The 16,823-nt window shown below is 32.0% G+C and overlaps 3 protein-coding genes across 4 annotated transcripts; 1 reads left to right on the top strand and 2 right to left on the bottom strand.

Annotated features, from left to right (window-relative positions):
* LOC104741296 (F-box/kelch-repeat protein At1g24800-like) lies at positions 1,628–7,981 on the top strand. Of its 2 annotated transcripts, XM_010462111.2 has the most exons (2): positions 1,628–1,663; positions 6,675–7,981. In XM_010462111.2, exon 2 carries the CDS (start codon positions 6,694–6,696, stop codon positions 7,756–7,758), a length of 1,065 nt encoding a protein of 354 aa, XP_010460413.1. In that variant the 5' UTR covers positions 1,628–1,663; positions 6,675–6,693; the 3' UTR covers positions 7,759–7,981. The 2 variants fall into 2 exon arrangements, with proteins under 2 accessions (XP_010460413.1, XP_019091238.1); XM_019235693.1 differs by lacking the exon at positions 1,628–1,663 and having other exon boundaries at positions 5,414–7,981.
* LOC104776729 (anthranilate synthase beta subunit 1, chloroplastic) lies at positions 8,896–11,004 on the bottom strand. Its single transcript, XM_010462107.2, has 8 exons — positions 10,834–11,004; positions 10,567–10,733; positions 10,046–10,116; positions 9,911–9,948; positions 9,712–9,822; positions 9,511–9,610; positions 9,278–9,413; positions 8,896–9,186 (listed from the first exon to the last, which is right to left on the bottom strand). Exons 1-8 carry the CDS (start codon positions 10,937–10,939, stop codon positions 9,082–9,084), a joined length of 834 nt encoding a protein of 277 aa, XP_010460409.1. The 5' UTR covers positions 10,940–11,004; the 3' UTR covers positions 8,896–9,081.
* On the bottom strand, positions 13,881–15,638 carry LOC104741293 (purple acid phosphatase 4-like). The gene is made up of 6 exons (XM_010462106.2): positions 15,372–15,638; positions 15,029–15,293; positions 14,803–14,930; positions 14,582–14,710; positions 14,260–14,327; positions 13,881–14,161 (listed from the first exon to the last, which is right to left on the bottom strand). The coding sequence occupies exons 1-6, from the start codon at positions 15,636–15,638 to the stop codon at positions 13,936–13,938; spliced, it is 1,083 nt and encodes a 360-aa protein (XP_010460408.1). The 3' UTR covers positions 13,881–13,935.

The following is a 16,823-nucleotide window of genomic DNA, read 5'->3' as shown; positions in this document are numbered from 1 at the left end:
AATATTATAGTATTTTATTTTTTGATGTATATTACAGTTTTATATTGTTTGTTTGTTGTATTTGCATTAATATTTTGTGAAATATGAAGTAGTAATTTTAATATTATAATTGTGAGCAAATAAAATTTATTAATTTATCAACTATAGAAAGTTAGTTTTTACCAACCCACCAATGTGAAAATTAAAACAAACATTTTTTCCATAAATTGAGTAATATATCTTTTACATTCAAAAAAAAAAGACGAATATATTTTCGTTTTTAAAAATTCAAATCACAACATATGCAGAAAAAATTCTGAATATTTATTAATCATAAGTATTATGTGAAAATTCTAAACAATTTGTAAATAAAATAAAAGAAAGATGATAGGAAAATCATAATTTGAAATCTTAATAAAACCTAGTTATTAAAAATAATTTTATTGTCTACTTGGATATAAAATCTTAGTTTTTTGAAATTCTGTTTGGTTTATATTTTTTAAAAAAATATATAGTAATTTTCGTCCATAATTTTATTAGAGAGAGATAATAATTTTTTAAAAATAATAATTATCTGTATTTTTGAAAAATCTTAGCTGTTAATTTTTATTTTTGTTCTTTTTCAAGTACAAGTTAATTTTGATTTGAATAGATTTTTTTTACTTTTCTAATTTTTTTTTTATTTTTGATCTCTCAGGGTTTTTTTATTTTTATACATTTAGTTAATTAATTAACCTTAATAAAAAATTTCTAATGGTAATTGAATGTAATGTTTTACACATTTTAAGGTTATTTTCATATTTGTATTTCTCAATTAATATAGTAGGATTTTTTTGTTCATATTAATACTGCTTTATGCCTTTATCTGGATTTCACAAATGATAGTATAGTTGTTTTCTTTTGTAGATTCTATCTCCAAATAAAATCCCTAAACGTATGTTAATTTTGTCATTACAGAAACGGCTAGTCACGTAAACAAAAGAAAGAGATGTTTTAGATCACACTACAAATCAAATTATCAGTTTCGTATCTACTAATCAACTGATGATAACTAACAAATTGCTCCTGTCACATGTTCTTCTTTTTATTCAATCGAGCATTGCACCATCGACATGAACCACATGGTTTAAGACCTTTTAAGTACCTTATTTGTTTCCTGATCCCGGTTTAGATGCTTACTCATACTTATTAATCCCGGTTTAAAACTCATACTTTACTTAAATAGTTAAATCAATAATCCGGTTAGGTGGAGCGTACTGTACTGAACTTAAATGTTAAATCAACAATAATACGGTTAGATTAGAAGTTAAAAACTAATCAATGAGACTCTCCGTCACCGTCCGAGCCAATAAGCCGTCGTTTCTCAACCCTTGGACTCCTCCACCGCGTCTTCGTCGTCGCCCGCAGTCTCTTCGAATCCGATAAACCTCTCTCGCGCACGCTTTTATGTATATACGACTTTTTTTACATATATATTGAAGCATGACGAGAGCCGGAAAAACGAAAGTTGGAAGAAGCATGAAGGGGACGAGGATCTGCGATCTTCCACCGAAATTGGTAGGGGAGAAGATACTCACGAGGGTTGCGATAACATCTCTGGGAGCTGTGAGATCCACTTGCAAATTATGGAACGCTTTAACGGTTTAACCAAAGATTGGGTTTTGGGTGAAGCTTCAGCGCCAAGGCAGCAGTTTTTGGGGTTTATGACGATGGATTCAAAGGTGCAGTAGTGCCAAGCATGGATGGATGAACCCTCCTATGCGGTTTGATAATGAAGCATGTCGACATAAGATCCTCCCTGTTAGCACGAGGTGGAAATGGAGGACTCCCCGTGGCTCACATAATCACAGATAAGGCAAATAGTTTTTATACATTTTCTAGGTTTTCTTGACATCTAAAGAGAAAACACATTTCTAATAGAAAGGGTTTATTCTCTTTCAAATGCAGGCGGGGCCATACACTGCACACTGGCTTAGCACGTCATCTCACCATCAACTGAGACCGCTCGTTACCACACAGCTTTCTCCGGTGGAGAAGACGGATACTTCAAACCTGTGAGTCTTGGAGTAGCTATATTGGATCTTTTCCCATCTTCCTCTGTATTCTTAGCATCTTTTTAACAAATGCATCGATGAAAGTAAAAACACATTTGATCCTTGTTTCCAGTGTAAGGTTTAGTTTATATGCTGCTTTTTTTTTTTTTTTTTTTTTTTTTTTNTAAGGCGTGGATTTATTTGATATATTTTGATGAAAATTATATATACTCATTCTGTTTCAAAATATAAGAAATGACCATTTTAAAAAAAGTTTAACCAATCATAAATAAAACTGTATAATAAAAAATATTAAACTAATCTAAAAGTAGCATAAAAACTTGAAAACATCTTATATTATGAAACAAAAAATATTTTCTAAAACATCTTATATTATGAAACAAAGGGAGTATGTGACTGATGACAATGATGAAATATTATCTTATAAAAAAATTTAAATTAGTATTAAGTAAAAATTTAAGTTTTAGATACATAATTTTTTAAAATATAAAAATCAGTTGTGTTATAAAATAAAATCTGATAAAAAAATCATAAATTTAACTTGACGTCCAGGCGAGGCAAATCAAACTGATGACCTCACATATCCTAAACTATTTTTTTGACCACCAGAAAAAACGAAACAATTTTATAATCATGAATTTAACTTGTTTTCATATTTAATTGATCGTTACCACATGTGTTTTCGTGTTTTTTATTCAATGTTTTCTTATTCTTCATATTCTTTCTTGTCATTTTCATTGTCAAATTTTGTGTTAATTGTCATCGTAACTTTTACCGTTTGGTTCTTCGTTATACTCTTTTTCTTCTTCTTCCACGTCAATTTATTCACATTCTTCCACTGAAAACCCTTTTTTAGACTACCACACAACTTGTTAACCCATCAAACTCCAAAAAAAAATCATTTCTTTTCTCATAAAAATTTGTGAAATTCATGATTACCAACATAGTCAACACATGCACCCAATTATTGACAATTTTATCCATATACTTATTTGGTTTTAGATCCACGCGTTTAGAAACTTCTCAAACCAAAATCTTTACTTGGTTTATAATATTTTAAAAACATAATAAAATATACTAATAATTATTCATTTAATATGAATCATATGATATATAGAAATATGAGTACACTATAAGAACATATTAATTATAAATAAATAATATCAATTATATTATATCATCAAATAATATCAACCGTATCATATTATCAAATAACCATAACCGTATATAACAGTAACCGCTTGAACCGTAACCGTTTAACCGTTTTTTAAACGGTTCTGGTTAAGGTTACAAAAATTTCTAACCATAACCGATGGTTAATAAACCTTAACTATGACAACCATAATCCTGGTCATGCTTGTGTATAGCTAATAAAACATGTGTATTTCTCATCCATCTTTCTTCTTTAGACCTCAAAATTTGACTCAAACATCAAATTAAGGTCTTGCGATGTCAATCCTTCTTTCTTAAACCCAAAAATGAAAAATTAATGAAAGAATATCAACTTATCTATAAAATCATACACAAAAATATGTTTTACAACTCATAAAAAATAAAAAGCACAAATGTAGATAAATAAGATAATTTATGTTTTACATCAATATTTCTAATATTTTAAACTTTTAAAAGGTTTCGAAATATAAAATTTGAACCTTTTAGAAATTTTCAATATTTATAATATTTTAAACTTTTAAAATTTAAAACTTATAATATTTAAAAACTTTTTAAAAGCTAAGAACTTTTAAAAGTTTCAATATTTATAATATTTAAACTTTTAAATTTTTTAAATATTATAATATTTTTTTGAAACTGTCTAAAGTTTTAATTTGATCAAATAAACGACCAGATCAAACCAAATAAAACTTTTAAACTTGGACGCCTGATAAATGAAGCTTTCTTGCTTATTCGTTGTTGGAAGCATATTAATCTTATTTATACTAGTTCTGAACCATTGTCTAAAAAATTTATAGCCGATGTGAAATATTGTGCTTAGTTCTTTGATTTCCATAAATTTAAAATTTTATTTTTTAAAAAACATTCTGTAAATTTAAAAAATGTTAATGAATGACATGTCAAATCATGATAGATTGTTTAAAATAATTCTTAATATAGATATTCTGGAAATTGTGTAAAATGTTAATAAGTGATATGTCAAATTTCTATTGGTTGTTTAAAATCCTATTTGGACGGCCTTAGGAGCTTATAACTCCTACTTTTTATTAGTATAGATTTAATATTTTAAAATTTCTATGGAGGTTAAGTAATTGTAATATTTTAAAACATTCTAGTTTAAGTATTTTTAATATTTGAACCTTTTAAAAGTTTCAATATTTATAATATTTTAAATTATTAAAATTTCTAAATTATAATTTTTTAAAAACCTTTTAAAAGCTAAGAAATTTTTAAAATTTAAAACTTATAATATTTTGAAACCTTTTAAAAGCTAAGACTTTTAGAAGTTTCAATATTTATAATATTTTAAACTTTTAAAAGGTTTTAAAATAAAATATTTGAACCTTTTGAAAAGTTTCAATATTTATAATATTTTAAACTATTAAAATTTAAAAATTATAATATTTAAAAACTTTTTAAAAGCTAAGAACTTTTAAAAGTTTCAATATTTATAATATTTAAACTTTTAAATTTTTTAAATATTATAATATTTTTTGAAACTTTTAAAGCTTTCAATTTGATCAAATAAAAAACCAGATTAAAACGAATAAAACTTGTAAACTTGGACGTCTGATAAATCAAGTTTTCCTGCTCATTCGTTGTTGTAATCATATTAATATTAATCTTATTTATACTGGTTCTGAACCATTGTCTAAAAATTTTCTACCCGATGTGGGATATTGTACATAGTTCTTTTATTTGCATAAATTTAAAAAAATTATTTTTACTTAAAAATTCTGGAAATTTAAAAAATGTTAATGAATGACATGTCAAATCATAATAGGTCGTTTAAAATAATTTTTAATATAGAAAATTCTTCAAGTTGTAAAAAATGTTAATGAATGATATGTTAAATTTCTATTGGTTGTTTAAAATCCTATGTGGACGTCTTAAGGAGCTTATAGTTTCTACTTTTTATTAGTATAAATTCACTATATCAGGATAATTTACGGGTATATAAAGCAGAGAAAAATCTATTAAAACGGTTTTTTTTTTGTAAAATTTTAATAATAAATAGTAATATAGAGATTTGTTATGATTTGACATGCTATTTTTTTATATGAAAAATTACTTGTAATCCATTAAGATACGTAAATGAAAATGCAGATTGTAAAATAAAAATTTATTACTTAAAGGCTTAAACTTCGTTATATTTAACCTATTTGTCATTTTATTAAAAAAAAACAAAAGCTAAAAGGGGACGAGGATCTGCGATCTTCCACTGGATTTGTCTTGCTATAAAGCACTCCAAACAAATCTCAATATACAGACCACAGCTGCATAAATAACTACCTATATACCAACTTCACAGTATAATTTATACAACACTTGTCAAGTCTAAACATCAAACCAATACACCAAATATTAAATCATAACACACAAAATTGTCCTGTAACACCAAAAAAAAATCCTGAATCTAATTAGTCATTCCCCTAAGACTATGTCTCCATCAACAAGAAACTATCTCGGCAGAATTGGATACTGAAACGAAATTCTAATAAAACTCACATTGTCCTCGAGGACAATCTTCAATCTCGAATCAGCCTCGCGGCAATCTCTCTCTCAAGGCGAGAAGCCTTCTCCTCAAGCTCACGCACAGCACAGCATTCTCCTTATCCACAAGCTTCTGCCTCAATTCCACCAACTCAGAGTCTAGATTAGAGACCCTTGAAGCTATCGCCATTGACGTGATCTTTCTAGCGAGATCCAGCTGCTCAAAAAGGATCCATCGGAATCACCGACAGAACCTCTTCGAGGAGCTCGAAATCTAGCTGGTCTTCTCCCATTTCTCCGCTCCCCTTCGAAGCCGGAGATAAGGATAGAGATTGAACCCTACTAAATTTTGGAGATGACAACCCCGAGAAGATTAGGGTTTTCCAGCTCTGAAATTGTCCGATTGCCTCTAGTTGGTGCCGTCGAGTATGTCTGATTGTCTGTGACTGTGTGCGTATAGATAGAGATACACGCGTCCATGCGATTACATACACAAAAATCACACACATCTCGGTGCGAAGAAAGGAAAAAAACATCACGATGTTATCTTCTTGCCCTGATTACTTTTGTCTTTCTCAGATTCTTCAGCAAGTGAATCAAGTCGGCGAGCCGGGAACGGCGTCGTTTTTGTGGTTTACTGAGAAAGAGAAAGAGAGAGAGAGCTCCGGGTCCACATATATCAAAGAAAGAGAGAGAGCAAAAGAAAAAAACAGATTGTACAAAAGACGAAAACCCTAATTTTCTATTGTGCGGCGGCGTGAGACGAAAGGCTGGAAGAAGCATGACGAGAGCCGGCAAGAAAAAAGCTGGAAGAAGAATGACGAGGACGAGGATCTGCGATCTTCCACTGGATTTGGTAGGGGGAAAAATACTCACGAGGGTTCCGATAACATCTCTTGGAGCTGTGAGAACCACTTGCAAATTATGGAACACTTTAACCAAAGATTGGGTTTTGGGTGAAGCTTCAGCGCCAAGGCAACAGTTTTTAGGGTTTATGACGATGGATTCAAAGGTTTGTTCAGTTAAATTCCATAGCAGAAAGGAAAAAGAAGAAGAAGGAGAAGACTTGGCTATAAAGCAGGTAGATTTGCTTAATCAAGTCAAGATATCTAAAGTGCATCACTGCGACGGCTTACTGTTATGCGTCGCTGAGGACAAGTCGAGGCTGGTGATTTGGAACCCTTATTTGGGGCAAACAAGGCCAATCAGACTCGGCGACGATTTTCACTGGCAAGACAGTTATGCTTTAGGATACGACATGAACCGTAACCACAAAATCGTGAGGTTTCAGGATTATTACGAACATCCAAACAAAGTTTCCAGGTACGAAATCTACCAGTTGAGCTCTAATTCATGGAGGGATCTCAAGGTCCATCGACCCGATTTGGATATAGAGTTTAACCATAGCGCGTCTGTGAAGGGAAATACCTACTTTTTTGCTCAAGAGAATCGGAAGTATGTTGAACCTAATGAAGATGGAGAGATAACGGATCTTGAAGATTTCTTGATCTGTTTTGATTTCACAACAGAGACATTTGGTCCGCCTCTGCCTCTTCCGTTTCACTCTGGTATCGACGAGACTGTCACTTTCTCTAGTGTTAGAGACGAGCAGCTCGTGGTGCTCTATCATAATGAGGGTGTTTATTATGGTGATAAGATTAGCACAGTTGAGTTTTGGGTTACTACTAAGATCGAGCCCAACTCTGTGTCCTGGAGCATGTTTTTGCAAGTGAATATGAGACCGGTCTCTCTCACTGGTGAACTGTTTAACCATGAGATGGGTGGGGGCACCTTCTTCATTGACGAGGAACAGAAAGTCGCTGTGGTGTTTGACATAGACGGATACCTACCAACCCTACCCACCCTACCCGAGAGAGTTCGTTACCACACAGCTTTTATCAGTGGACAAGACGGATACTTCAAACCTGTGAGTCTTGGAGTCGCTCCCAATCGCGGGGAACCTTGTCAGTCCTCATCAGGGCCTTGTTTTGCGAGTCTATATTGTCCCCCGGTTGTGTGCTCTTCTTCTTACCTTCCCAGTTTGGTGCAACTCAACTAACTGCGCAAAAGGAAAGATAGATGTGTTTAGTTTCCTGTTTCTTTCATATCTCAAGACTGCTACTTCTCAGTTTCGTTTCTATTTTATCAGCTAATAAGTAAAACGATTTCAGCTTTCTTGTTCTTGTCATGGACCATGGTTGAAGTTTCTTGGTTAAGTAACCCTTTTTTTTTGTTTTCTTGCATTGTCGTCTGGTAGTAGTTAATTTATCGTTCTACCCACTTTCTTCTCACTTGCAATATTACTTTATGTACCACAACTGTGAATTATATTGCACCATCCCCAAGCAAAGCATGACATGGTTTTTTAAGTATATATTGTCAGACCAATTTTGGGGTTAAACAATGTCTGTTTCTGCGTTTACTTACAAAGGGAATCCAGTTAGTATGTTATGTTTCCAACACCAGTGTATCAATACTATCGAGCCTTTTCAGGTCCGTCCTGAAGTGAAATTAGGTACTACTATACACATTCCAGGTAGGTTGCTGCTGAGCTAGGAACCAAATAAAAACTGAACGGCCCGTGGCCATTTTTTTCACTATGCATGCATGCGTGAATCACCATAGTTTTCTCTTTTAAATNGCGCAAAAGGAAAGATAGATGTGTTTAGTTTCCTGTTTCTTTCATATCTCAAGACTGCTACTTCTCAGTTTCGTTTCTATTTTATCAGCTAATAAGTAAAACGATTTCAGCTTTCTTGTTCTTGTCATGGACCATGGTTGAAGTTTCTTGGTTAAGTAACCCTTTTTTTTTGTTTTCTTGCATTGTCGTCTGGTAGTAGTTAATTTATCGTTCTACCCACTTTCTTCTCACTTGCAATATTACTTTATGTACCACAACTGTGAATTATATTGCACCATCCCCAAGCAAAGCATGACATGGTTTTTTAAGTATATATTGTCAGACCAATTTTGGGGTTAAACAATGTCTGTTTCTGCGTTTACTTACAAAGGGAATCCAGTTAGTATGTTATGTTTCCAACACCAGTGTATCAATACTATCGAGCCTTTTCAGGTCCGTCCTGAAGTGAAATTAGGTACTACTATACACATTCCAGGTAGGTTGCTGCTGAGCTAGGAACCAAATAAAAACTGAACGGCCCGTGGCCATTTTTTTCACTATGCATGCATGCGTGAATCACCATAGTTTTCTCTTTTAAATTTCACAAATTAAGTAAAAAGTGGAGGAACAAATCTAATATTTATGATAGAAACAATGGGAGGATGCATGACCAAGCTTGTAGGAACATTTTCCATTGGCAAACATTTATTACAGGGGAGGCACTAATTCGAACAGCTGCTGATTTCCTCGTTCAGGCTAAGTCTATGTCAGCTTCTCAGATTCCTTTTTCTCTACGAGTTTGATGAAATTGCGGACAATTGTCTTGCCTTCGGTTGTTATAATACTCTCCGGATGAAATTGAACTCCCTGTGGACAATTTTTAAAAGACTTCAAGAGTTCTGCTTTGAAATGGACGAGGCAAGAAGAGATACATGAAAACACTTTGAGTGGGTTTTACCTGTATATGCTTGTACTTCCTGTGACGGGCAGCCATAACCAGACCATCTTCTGTCCATGCAGTAACCTCGAGTTCATCACTGGGAAATGTATCTTTTTCGATCACGAGGCTGTGATATCTACCTACAAGGAAAGGGCTGAAAGCAACAGACCAACAAGATTTGTTTTACTACACATTTAACAGACTTATGATTAAACTTTATAGCACAACACAGAAAAAATCTGATTCATTACTTGGATAATCCAGAGAACAAGCCTTCTTCTCCTTTCTCATCATAGTGAACCATTGAGCTTTTCCCATGCATAACACCAAACGGTGACCGCACAATCTTTCCTGATAAAAGTTCAAACAAAAATGTTGTGGATACATAACATAAAATGAATAAAACCATGTTAGAACACTGATATAAGATGTCTTGTTTATATGCAACTAACCTCCAAATGCTTCTCCTATACACTGCAAACCCATACAGACTCCAAATAAAGGAACACGAGGTCCGAGTTCCAAAACAGTTTGCAAGGAAATCCCAGAGTCTTGAGGGGCACCTACCAAATTCAAGAAAGGTGTTAACTTCTTTCTCCAGCATTTCAGAAAGATAGTCAGAAAAGAAATTTCAGAGGCCAAAAAACTTACCAGGCCCAGGAGAAATCAATATCCCTCTTGGATTTTTACTGCAGAGTGAGGGAGAGCCATAATAAAGGAATCAACACCAATTGGACTAGCCAGATTACGTTTTAAACAGAACACATATATAGTTTCCCTCTTTACCTTTTCAACTCCTCTACTGTAAGTTCATCATTGCGGTAAACTTCAAAATGGCATCCTAGCTCTCCCATATACTACAATCAAACGATACAATTCAAAATTTTGTTTGTACTAAAGCAGAAGAAACCACATCAAGAGAACTAGAACTAAGACATGAAAACCAAATTGTATATTTTGGATCTAAAGTCAACATTAGCAACGAATAACCAAATCTAAAGTCAACATTAGCAACTCACACAGTCACCAATTCAAACTTTGAACAGGATTAAAAGATTCTACTTTAAAGACCAAGACTTTAGGCAGCAAAGAAAGTGATCACATAACAAGAGAGTATCTACATTACATCATAGTCTATTCTATTAGCATGTCGAAACTAGATTGTATTGTGAAATAACAAGATTCTAACAATCAAATCAAAATGCATACTTGAATACATTCCTATAAGAATCAAGGGCCCCTAATCGATTGGTTGACCAAAAACCAAAAATTATAAAATTGAGACTTGAGATAGTTGGAAATGCAACCTGGCAGAGATTGTAAGTGAAGCTGTCGTAATTATCAATAACAATGATAGGACCCTTCTGCTTAGAGGAATTGACAACAGCGGGAGGTGTGGTGGAGTTCGATGAAGCCATTTCAATCGAAGCTTTCGCAAAGACATCTCTACGACTCTTCCCCAAAACCGAAACTCCTAAAACAGAGGAAACAAAACAGATTTTTTTACAAAAATCGAAACTTTTTTTGATTCGAATAAGGAACGCAACTATCCCGAAACAGAGAGAAAGACTTACTCGTCGGGTTCGGAAGAGGGTTGAAGAGAGAAGGGTTTAATCGGCGAGTGGTGGAACCGGACTTGGGTTGAAGAAGACAAGACTTGTACAATGTAGAAGCCGCCATTGTCTGAAAAACAAAAGATTTTGGATTCCAAAAGAGAGAAAAGAGTCTTTACGTTTTATAAATTGCTCCGAGGGAGAGAGAGATTGGGGGAGTTTGACAGGTGAAACGGTGCGTTTTTGTTGGAACATGAACCACGTGCCTAATCAGTAGGTGAGTTTAATTAGTTTTGATTTCTTATCAGAGAATCTGTTTTTGGTTTGGTCAAAGTCAATATCTATATTTATCCAAATTGGCGTTTGGAATCAGTCTACTTTTAAAAAGGTACTATCATCACTAATTAGGATGGCTCGCCGAACCTAAATATTAGATTAGAACAAATTGTAAGCATTATTATTAATGTAATTCTTTTCTAAAATATAGGAAGTTCTTTCTTAATTTTAGATTTGTTTACCATTCTTACTTACGTATTTTGTTTGCTGATGGCTTGGTTTCGTTTGTCATGTTGGTTTGAATTGTAAAAAAAAAAAGACATCAATATTGAATTTCTTTTTATCTTGACGATGGCCAAACATATTAATGAATCGAAAAAGAATTGCATTTAATTTACACCATCGTTTGGTTTAGCTAATTAAATCAGGTGTGATACATCCCATGATGAGGATGGCCTCGTGCTGGCGTGCATAAACTCTCCACATTCTGCATGGACTTCAGCGTATTCTCATAAGAGTCTTATTTATAAGTAGAATATATGTGCTTCAATTGATTTCTCATGTGATTTACAAATGAATTTACAATGGAAAATTAAAGAATTTCATATCCTCTAGTGTTATCTAGTTGTAATACTTTGACTCACCACCACTAGTTAGAAACTGAATTGAACTGCAAGAAAGTAATACAAATATTATCCACAATTATCGGTTTTAAAGTTTTTTTTTTGTCTCAATTTTATAGTTAATACCGTATAAATTAATAAACACTATAAAATAATCAAAATTTACGATTCCAAGTTGAACAAATATAAAAGTTAGCTAAATTCGATAAAAAAAAAATCTCTACGTAAAAGTATGATCCCATTAATATTATAAATTAATATTTTTTAATTTAATATTACGGTTCAGAGTCGAACAAATATAAAAATTAACTAAATTTGATCAAATAATATATTTTTTTAAATATCTATGTAAAATTATGATCCCATTAGTATTATAAATTAATAATCATATAAAGATATATATATATATATATATATATATATATATATATAAGTTGATATGATGTATACTAGATTTGACCAACTGACCATCCTACCTCCTCTACGTTCTTGACAATATATTAATGTATGTTTTAAAAAATTGATTTTTTTCTAGCTAAAAACTTAATTTAAGTTTTCAATTTCTATATACGCATTGTTTCCAATTTGATAGTTTTATAAGCTATTAAAATACGAAAATTGAGATTATTATTCATAAATTTGAAATTATATATGTCATATGTACAAGTGAATTTATCTATAGTGTTTTTAATTTATTGTCAATAATTTTTTCCAAATAACAAATTTTTTTTTTATTTTTTTTTGGACAAACAAGGACTTTCATTCAAACTAAAACCTCAAAAGAGGTGAAATAGTCTAAATATCAAATTATAATTTCCAAAATTATCGATTTTATAACATCTAAAAATATAATCTTATTTTGTGAACTTGTCTCAATTCATATTTTTCAAGAATTTTAACAATAAAAAATACATCATAATAGAAAATAAATTAATATCACTATAAATTAATATTATTAATTATACTAAAATGTCAGGGTTCCAACATTATTTATTTATGGAGGTTTTACTGTAATTATTAGATTGGTAAGTACTGTATGAACCTCAAAATATTTTGGTATGTGTTTGTTTGGTCCCATGTTTAATTGATAAATAAAGAATTGCATTTAATTGACACCATGGTTTGGTATATGCTTTAGATCCGCATTAGAAAGTTCAATTTTTTTCATGTCCTCTTCTGATTTGTTTTTGTTTAATTTCATGAATCTTACATGAGTTTTTCTTTGTATATATTGCAAGTTCACTGAAGAAAACAGTGATTTGTGAAAATTTTATAAAATAATTGTAAACGTTATTCAAAATGTAAATATGATTCAAGTATTAACATGTTTATAACTCCTAATATATAGGAATTTATTTCTTAATTGTAGATTCCATTTACCATTCTTGGTATATTATTCTTTAATTTGGGTTTACGTATCTTGTTTGTTGATGGCTTGGTTTTGTATTTTACGTTGGTTTGAATTGAAATAAATACATCAATCTTAAAGTTTTTTCTTGAAGATAATATATATATATATATATATATATTTATAGATATTTCTGTCAACATTGAACCCCAACATGTCGCTTCTCTACATTTGTAATTAACAAGACTCAGATCCGCGATGTGATGGAGCATGTTTTTAGTGGACTTATCATTTGACATTAGACTAGTCATTTCACATAAACAAATATNACCCCAACATGTCGCTTCTCTACATTTGTAATTAACAAGACTCAGATCCGCGATGTGATGGAGCATGTTTTTAGTGGACTTATCATTTGACATTAGACTAGTCATTTCACATAAACAAATATATTTATTTACAGATTTTTTTTTGTTGCTAACAATATAAATATTTTATTAAAAATCAAAATAATTTAAGTTTACAATCGATGATTAATCTACGCTAATGGTTACATGGCAAAAAAGATAACATATTTTATAATTTGATAAATACCGTACGAAGCTCCAAATATTTTGGTATTTGTTTGTTCGGTTCAATGTTTAATGGATAAAAAAAGAATTTCATTTAATTTGCGCCATGGTTTGGTATAGCTAAATCAGCTGTGATATAGATCTCATGATGAGGATGGCCTCGTGCATAAATTCTCCACATTCTGCATGGACTTCAACGTGTTCTTTCATATTTTACTTGAATTTGTGGAGTCACTCATAACAATCGTATTTAGATGTAAAATTATGTGCTTCAATTGATTTTTCATGTGATTTACAAATGAGTTTACAATGGGAAATAAAAGTCAGTGTCTAACATTTTTGATGTATCCCACTTGTGCAATATATTGCCAGAGACATCATAAAAAGCGATACCCATTTCCGCTCTAGTGATCATAACTGACATAAAACCTTGTCCATCGTAGAAGAATTTCATATCCTCTGGTGTTGTCCAATTATAATAGCCTCTCCATGCCTTTGACCCACCACCACTAGTTAGAAACTGAATTGGACTGCAAGAAAGTAATACAAATATTATCCACAGTTATCGGCTTTATCCAACCAAACACGCAACTTTAGTTTCTATTATATAACGATTCATTGGTGTTACCTCTGAGATGTCCTAATATGTTGCAAGCAATGATCATGCCCGTTCATATAGAGATCAACTTTATTCGCCTGAAACAATCCAAGAATCTTTACATGTTACATTTATGTCTTTTCCGAACGAAGTTATAACTTTTAGTATTTTAAACATAAATTATTTGTTAATTGCAAAAATATTTTGTGGATTAAATAAAAATGTCAAAGTTTTAGAAATATTTTTTAATTAGAAATTAAAACTATAAGTTCACTTTTTTTTTATTTTCTTTTAATTACGTTTCAAACAGTGAAGACATAACTCTAATTATAAGAGTGAGAAGAAAATGAACCTCAAGGATGGGTAAGAGGAGAGATTCAAGCTCTTTTGTATTCCCATGAATAGAAGCACTCTTGATGGCATGATGACCCACCACGATTTTCCAGTTTGCTCTTGATTCTCTTAGACCCATTTCTAACTCCTACGTACATTATAATTAGTAATTGTGAGCGCAATCCATCACAATAATTCCTACAAACTAATAATCAAGACATATGATGTATTCTCACGTACTGTTAAAGTGGTCTGGATATAGGATTCTCGCGGTGATACTTCGCTCCAGTCGTAAGTTTGGCCTTGTGGATCGAGGAAATAAGCATCTACAAAAGGAGTTGTGTCGACAAAGAAGAGCTCTACGATCTCTGTCCGAATTTAGAGACAATAAGTGAGAAACTCATGATTTTGTAACAAAAATACGTAAGAATATATTCTACGTATTTATATATGTAACGGATAGTACCAGCGTCTACTATGAAGGATCTCATGCAAGTCCAACGGCTATCTATTGATTTGAGGACAGGACTCAACTGTGCTTCGACATCTCCTCTATAGTCGTGATTCCCCAACACTGAGTACCATGGCTTTTGCAAGCTAGGAGAAGTATATATATTGGTGAAGGAAAGTTGAAAGGCCGGATCGTCGATGCTTTTCATCCCACTATCGTAGATGTTATCACCCGTCGATACCACAAAATCGATATCCATCTTCTCCCCGATTCTTCCCATCTACGTTTCCATCATAACAATGTTACTAAATATAACAAATCTGGTGGATATATGTATATATTAGTATGTAATTTGTACCTGGCGGGCAACTTGAGATTGGTTGTAGAGTCCACGCCTACCCCAATCTCCTATAACCAGAAAACTGATTGAGCCATCGGGGTTTGGTGCGTGTTCGACCGTTGTGAGTTCGGCCTCAAGTTTTGGAACAATAGATAATAATAAGAAACAGAGAAGCAGAGTCATTACTGTGCCGCCGATATCAAACTTAGATCCCATTCTGTTCTTTTGCACACCGAGCTTTATGTGATAAAAAGCAACATATATTTTTATAAGTCGACTGTGCATGTGAGTGCTAGTGGGTTTCTCGCTTGTAAGTCACATTTGGATAATATAGCGTCCACATGGTGGACCGAACAAGATTATTATATGGCTGTGTCTCTTTCTTTTTTTTCTGTTAAAGGGTTTAACTTATCTATATTGCTTTCCTACAACTTTAAACCAAAAATATTCGGAAAATCTTGAACATTTTATAATTCGTTTATGGTCAGTGGTCACGCAATAATACACACAGGCTAAAAATTTGAACCCAATAGCCTTGTCATGTAAAAAAATCTGATCAATTTGACCATACAATAATCTTGTTTATTTATAATTTATTTGAATTCACCGTAAAAGAAAATACTTTATTGTTTTTCTTTTTCAACATTTGATTACACTGCATGTTATATCAATTCACGTGAATCAATATATACAAGACAAAAAACTTTGAATTATAAGGAAGCTTGTGAAGTGTGGTTGATTCTTAAATGCTAAGAATGCGTTTAATATGTGAGTGATGAGTATGCTGTAGATATATGTCTCAGAAAGAAAATTGAGAAATAGAAGAAGATAAATTATCCCCATACGCAATCATGGTTTACCTGTCATGTCTCTTAAAACAGCTTCGCAGATATGCCAACTAAGCATATGTGGTCTAGCCGAATCAAACTCTCTACCAAAAGCAAAACAACAAAATAATTGCATCCCCATATTATTTATATATCTTTAGGGATTGCCTGATCTGTTATATCCAATCATATTGTTCAATTAACTTTTTCAAATATAATAGTATGGCCATAGGAAAAATAAATCATTACACAAAGCATATAAAATTTAACATCCAAATTTTTTTTGTATATAAATGAACGTAAACAACATTATTTGTTTTCACTATCTTATTCGTCTGACTAGCCTGTAAATACACTGGAAAGAAAAGAGAGTATAAGAATAAATGTAATATGCAATACTAAAATTTTGATATCACGAATTTTAAAAGCTTAAACTACCACAATGCGTGATAATACAACGTACTATTTTGAGGTCGAATCTACGAAAATAAGATTGATGCGCACAAAAGATTAGGGAAATGGATTAAACGAAAACAAAGAATTTTAGGATTTTCTGAATGTAAAAAAATATCTAATGAAAATCGACTAACGTCCGTCGTAAACTAAATACTAATCACGAAAACCATTTTCATATTTATCATAG

The sequence above is a fragment of the Camelina sativa genome, chromosome 14 (genome assembly GCF_000633955.1).
Source record: "Camelina sativa cultivar DH55 chromosome 14, Cs, whole genome shotgun sequence".
NCBI lineage: Eukaryota > Viridiplantae > Streptophyta > Magnoliopsida > Brassicales > Brassicaceae > Camelina > Camelina sativa.
The sequence above is the reverse complement of the archived record's forward strand: the minus strand, read 5'-3'. Positions and strand labels throughout refer to the sequence as shown.

Coding starts and splice junctions, on each gene's coding strand:
- LOC104776729 (XM_010462107.2), bottom strand. CDS start 10,939: ATGGCGGCTTCTACATTGTACAAGTCTTGTCTTCTTCAACCCAAGTCC. Junction 9,823..9,910: donor ATTGATTTCTCCTGGGCCTG/GTAAGTTTTTTG, acceptor TGAATTTGGTAG/GTGCCCCTCAAGACTCTGGG. Junction 9,611..9,711: donor TATAGGAGAAGCATTTGGAG/GTTAGTTGCATA, acceptor AACTTTTATCAG/GAAAGATTGTGCGGTCACCG.
- LOC104741293 (XM_010462106.2), bottom strand. CDS start 15,638: ATGCACAGTCGACTTATAAAAATATATGTTGCTTTTTATCACATAAAG. Junction 15,294..15,371: donor AATCTCAAGTTGCCCGCCAG/GTACAAATTACA, acceptor ATGGAAACGTAG/ATGGGAAGAATCGGGGAGAA. Junction 14,162..14,259: donor CATATTAGGACATCTCAGAG/GTAACACCAATG, acceptor ACTTTCTTGCAG/TCCAATTCAGTTTCTAACTA.
- LOC104741296 (XM_019235693.1), top strand. CDS start 6,481: ATGACGAGAGCCGGCAAGAAAAAAGCTGGAAGAAGAATGACGAGGACG.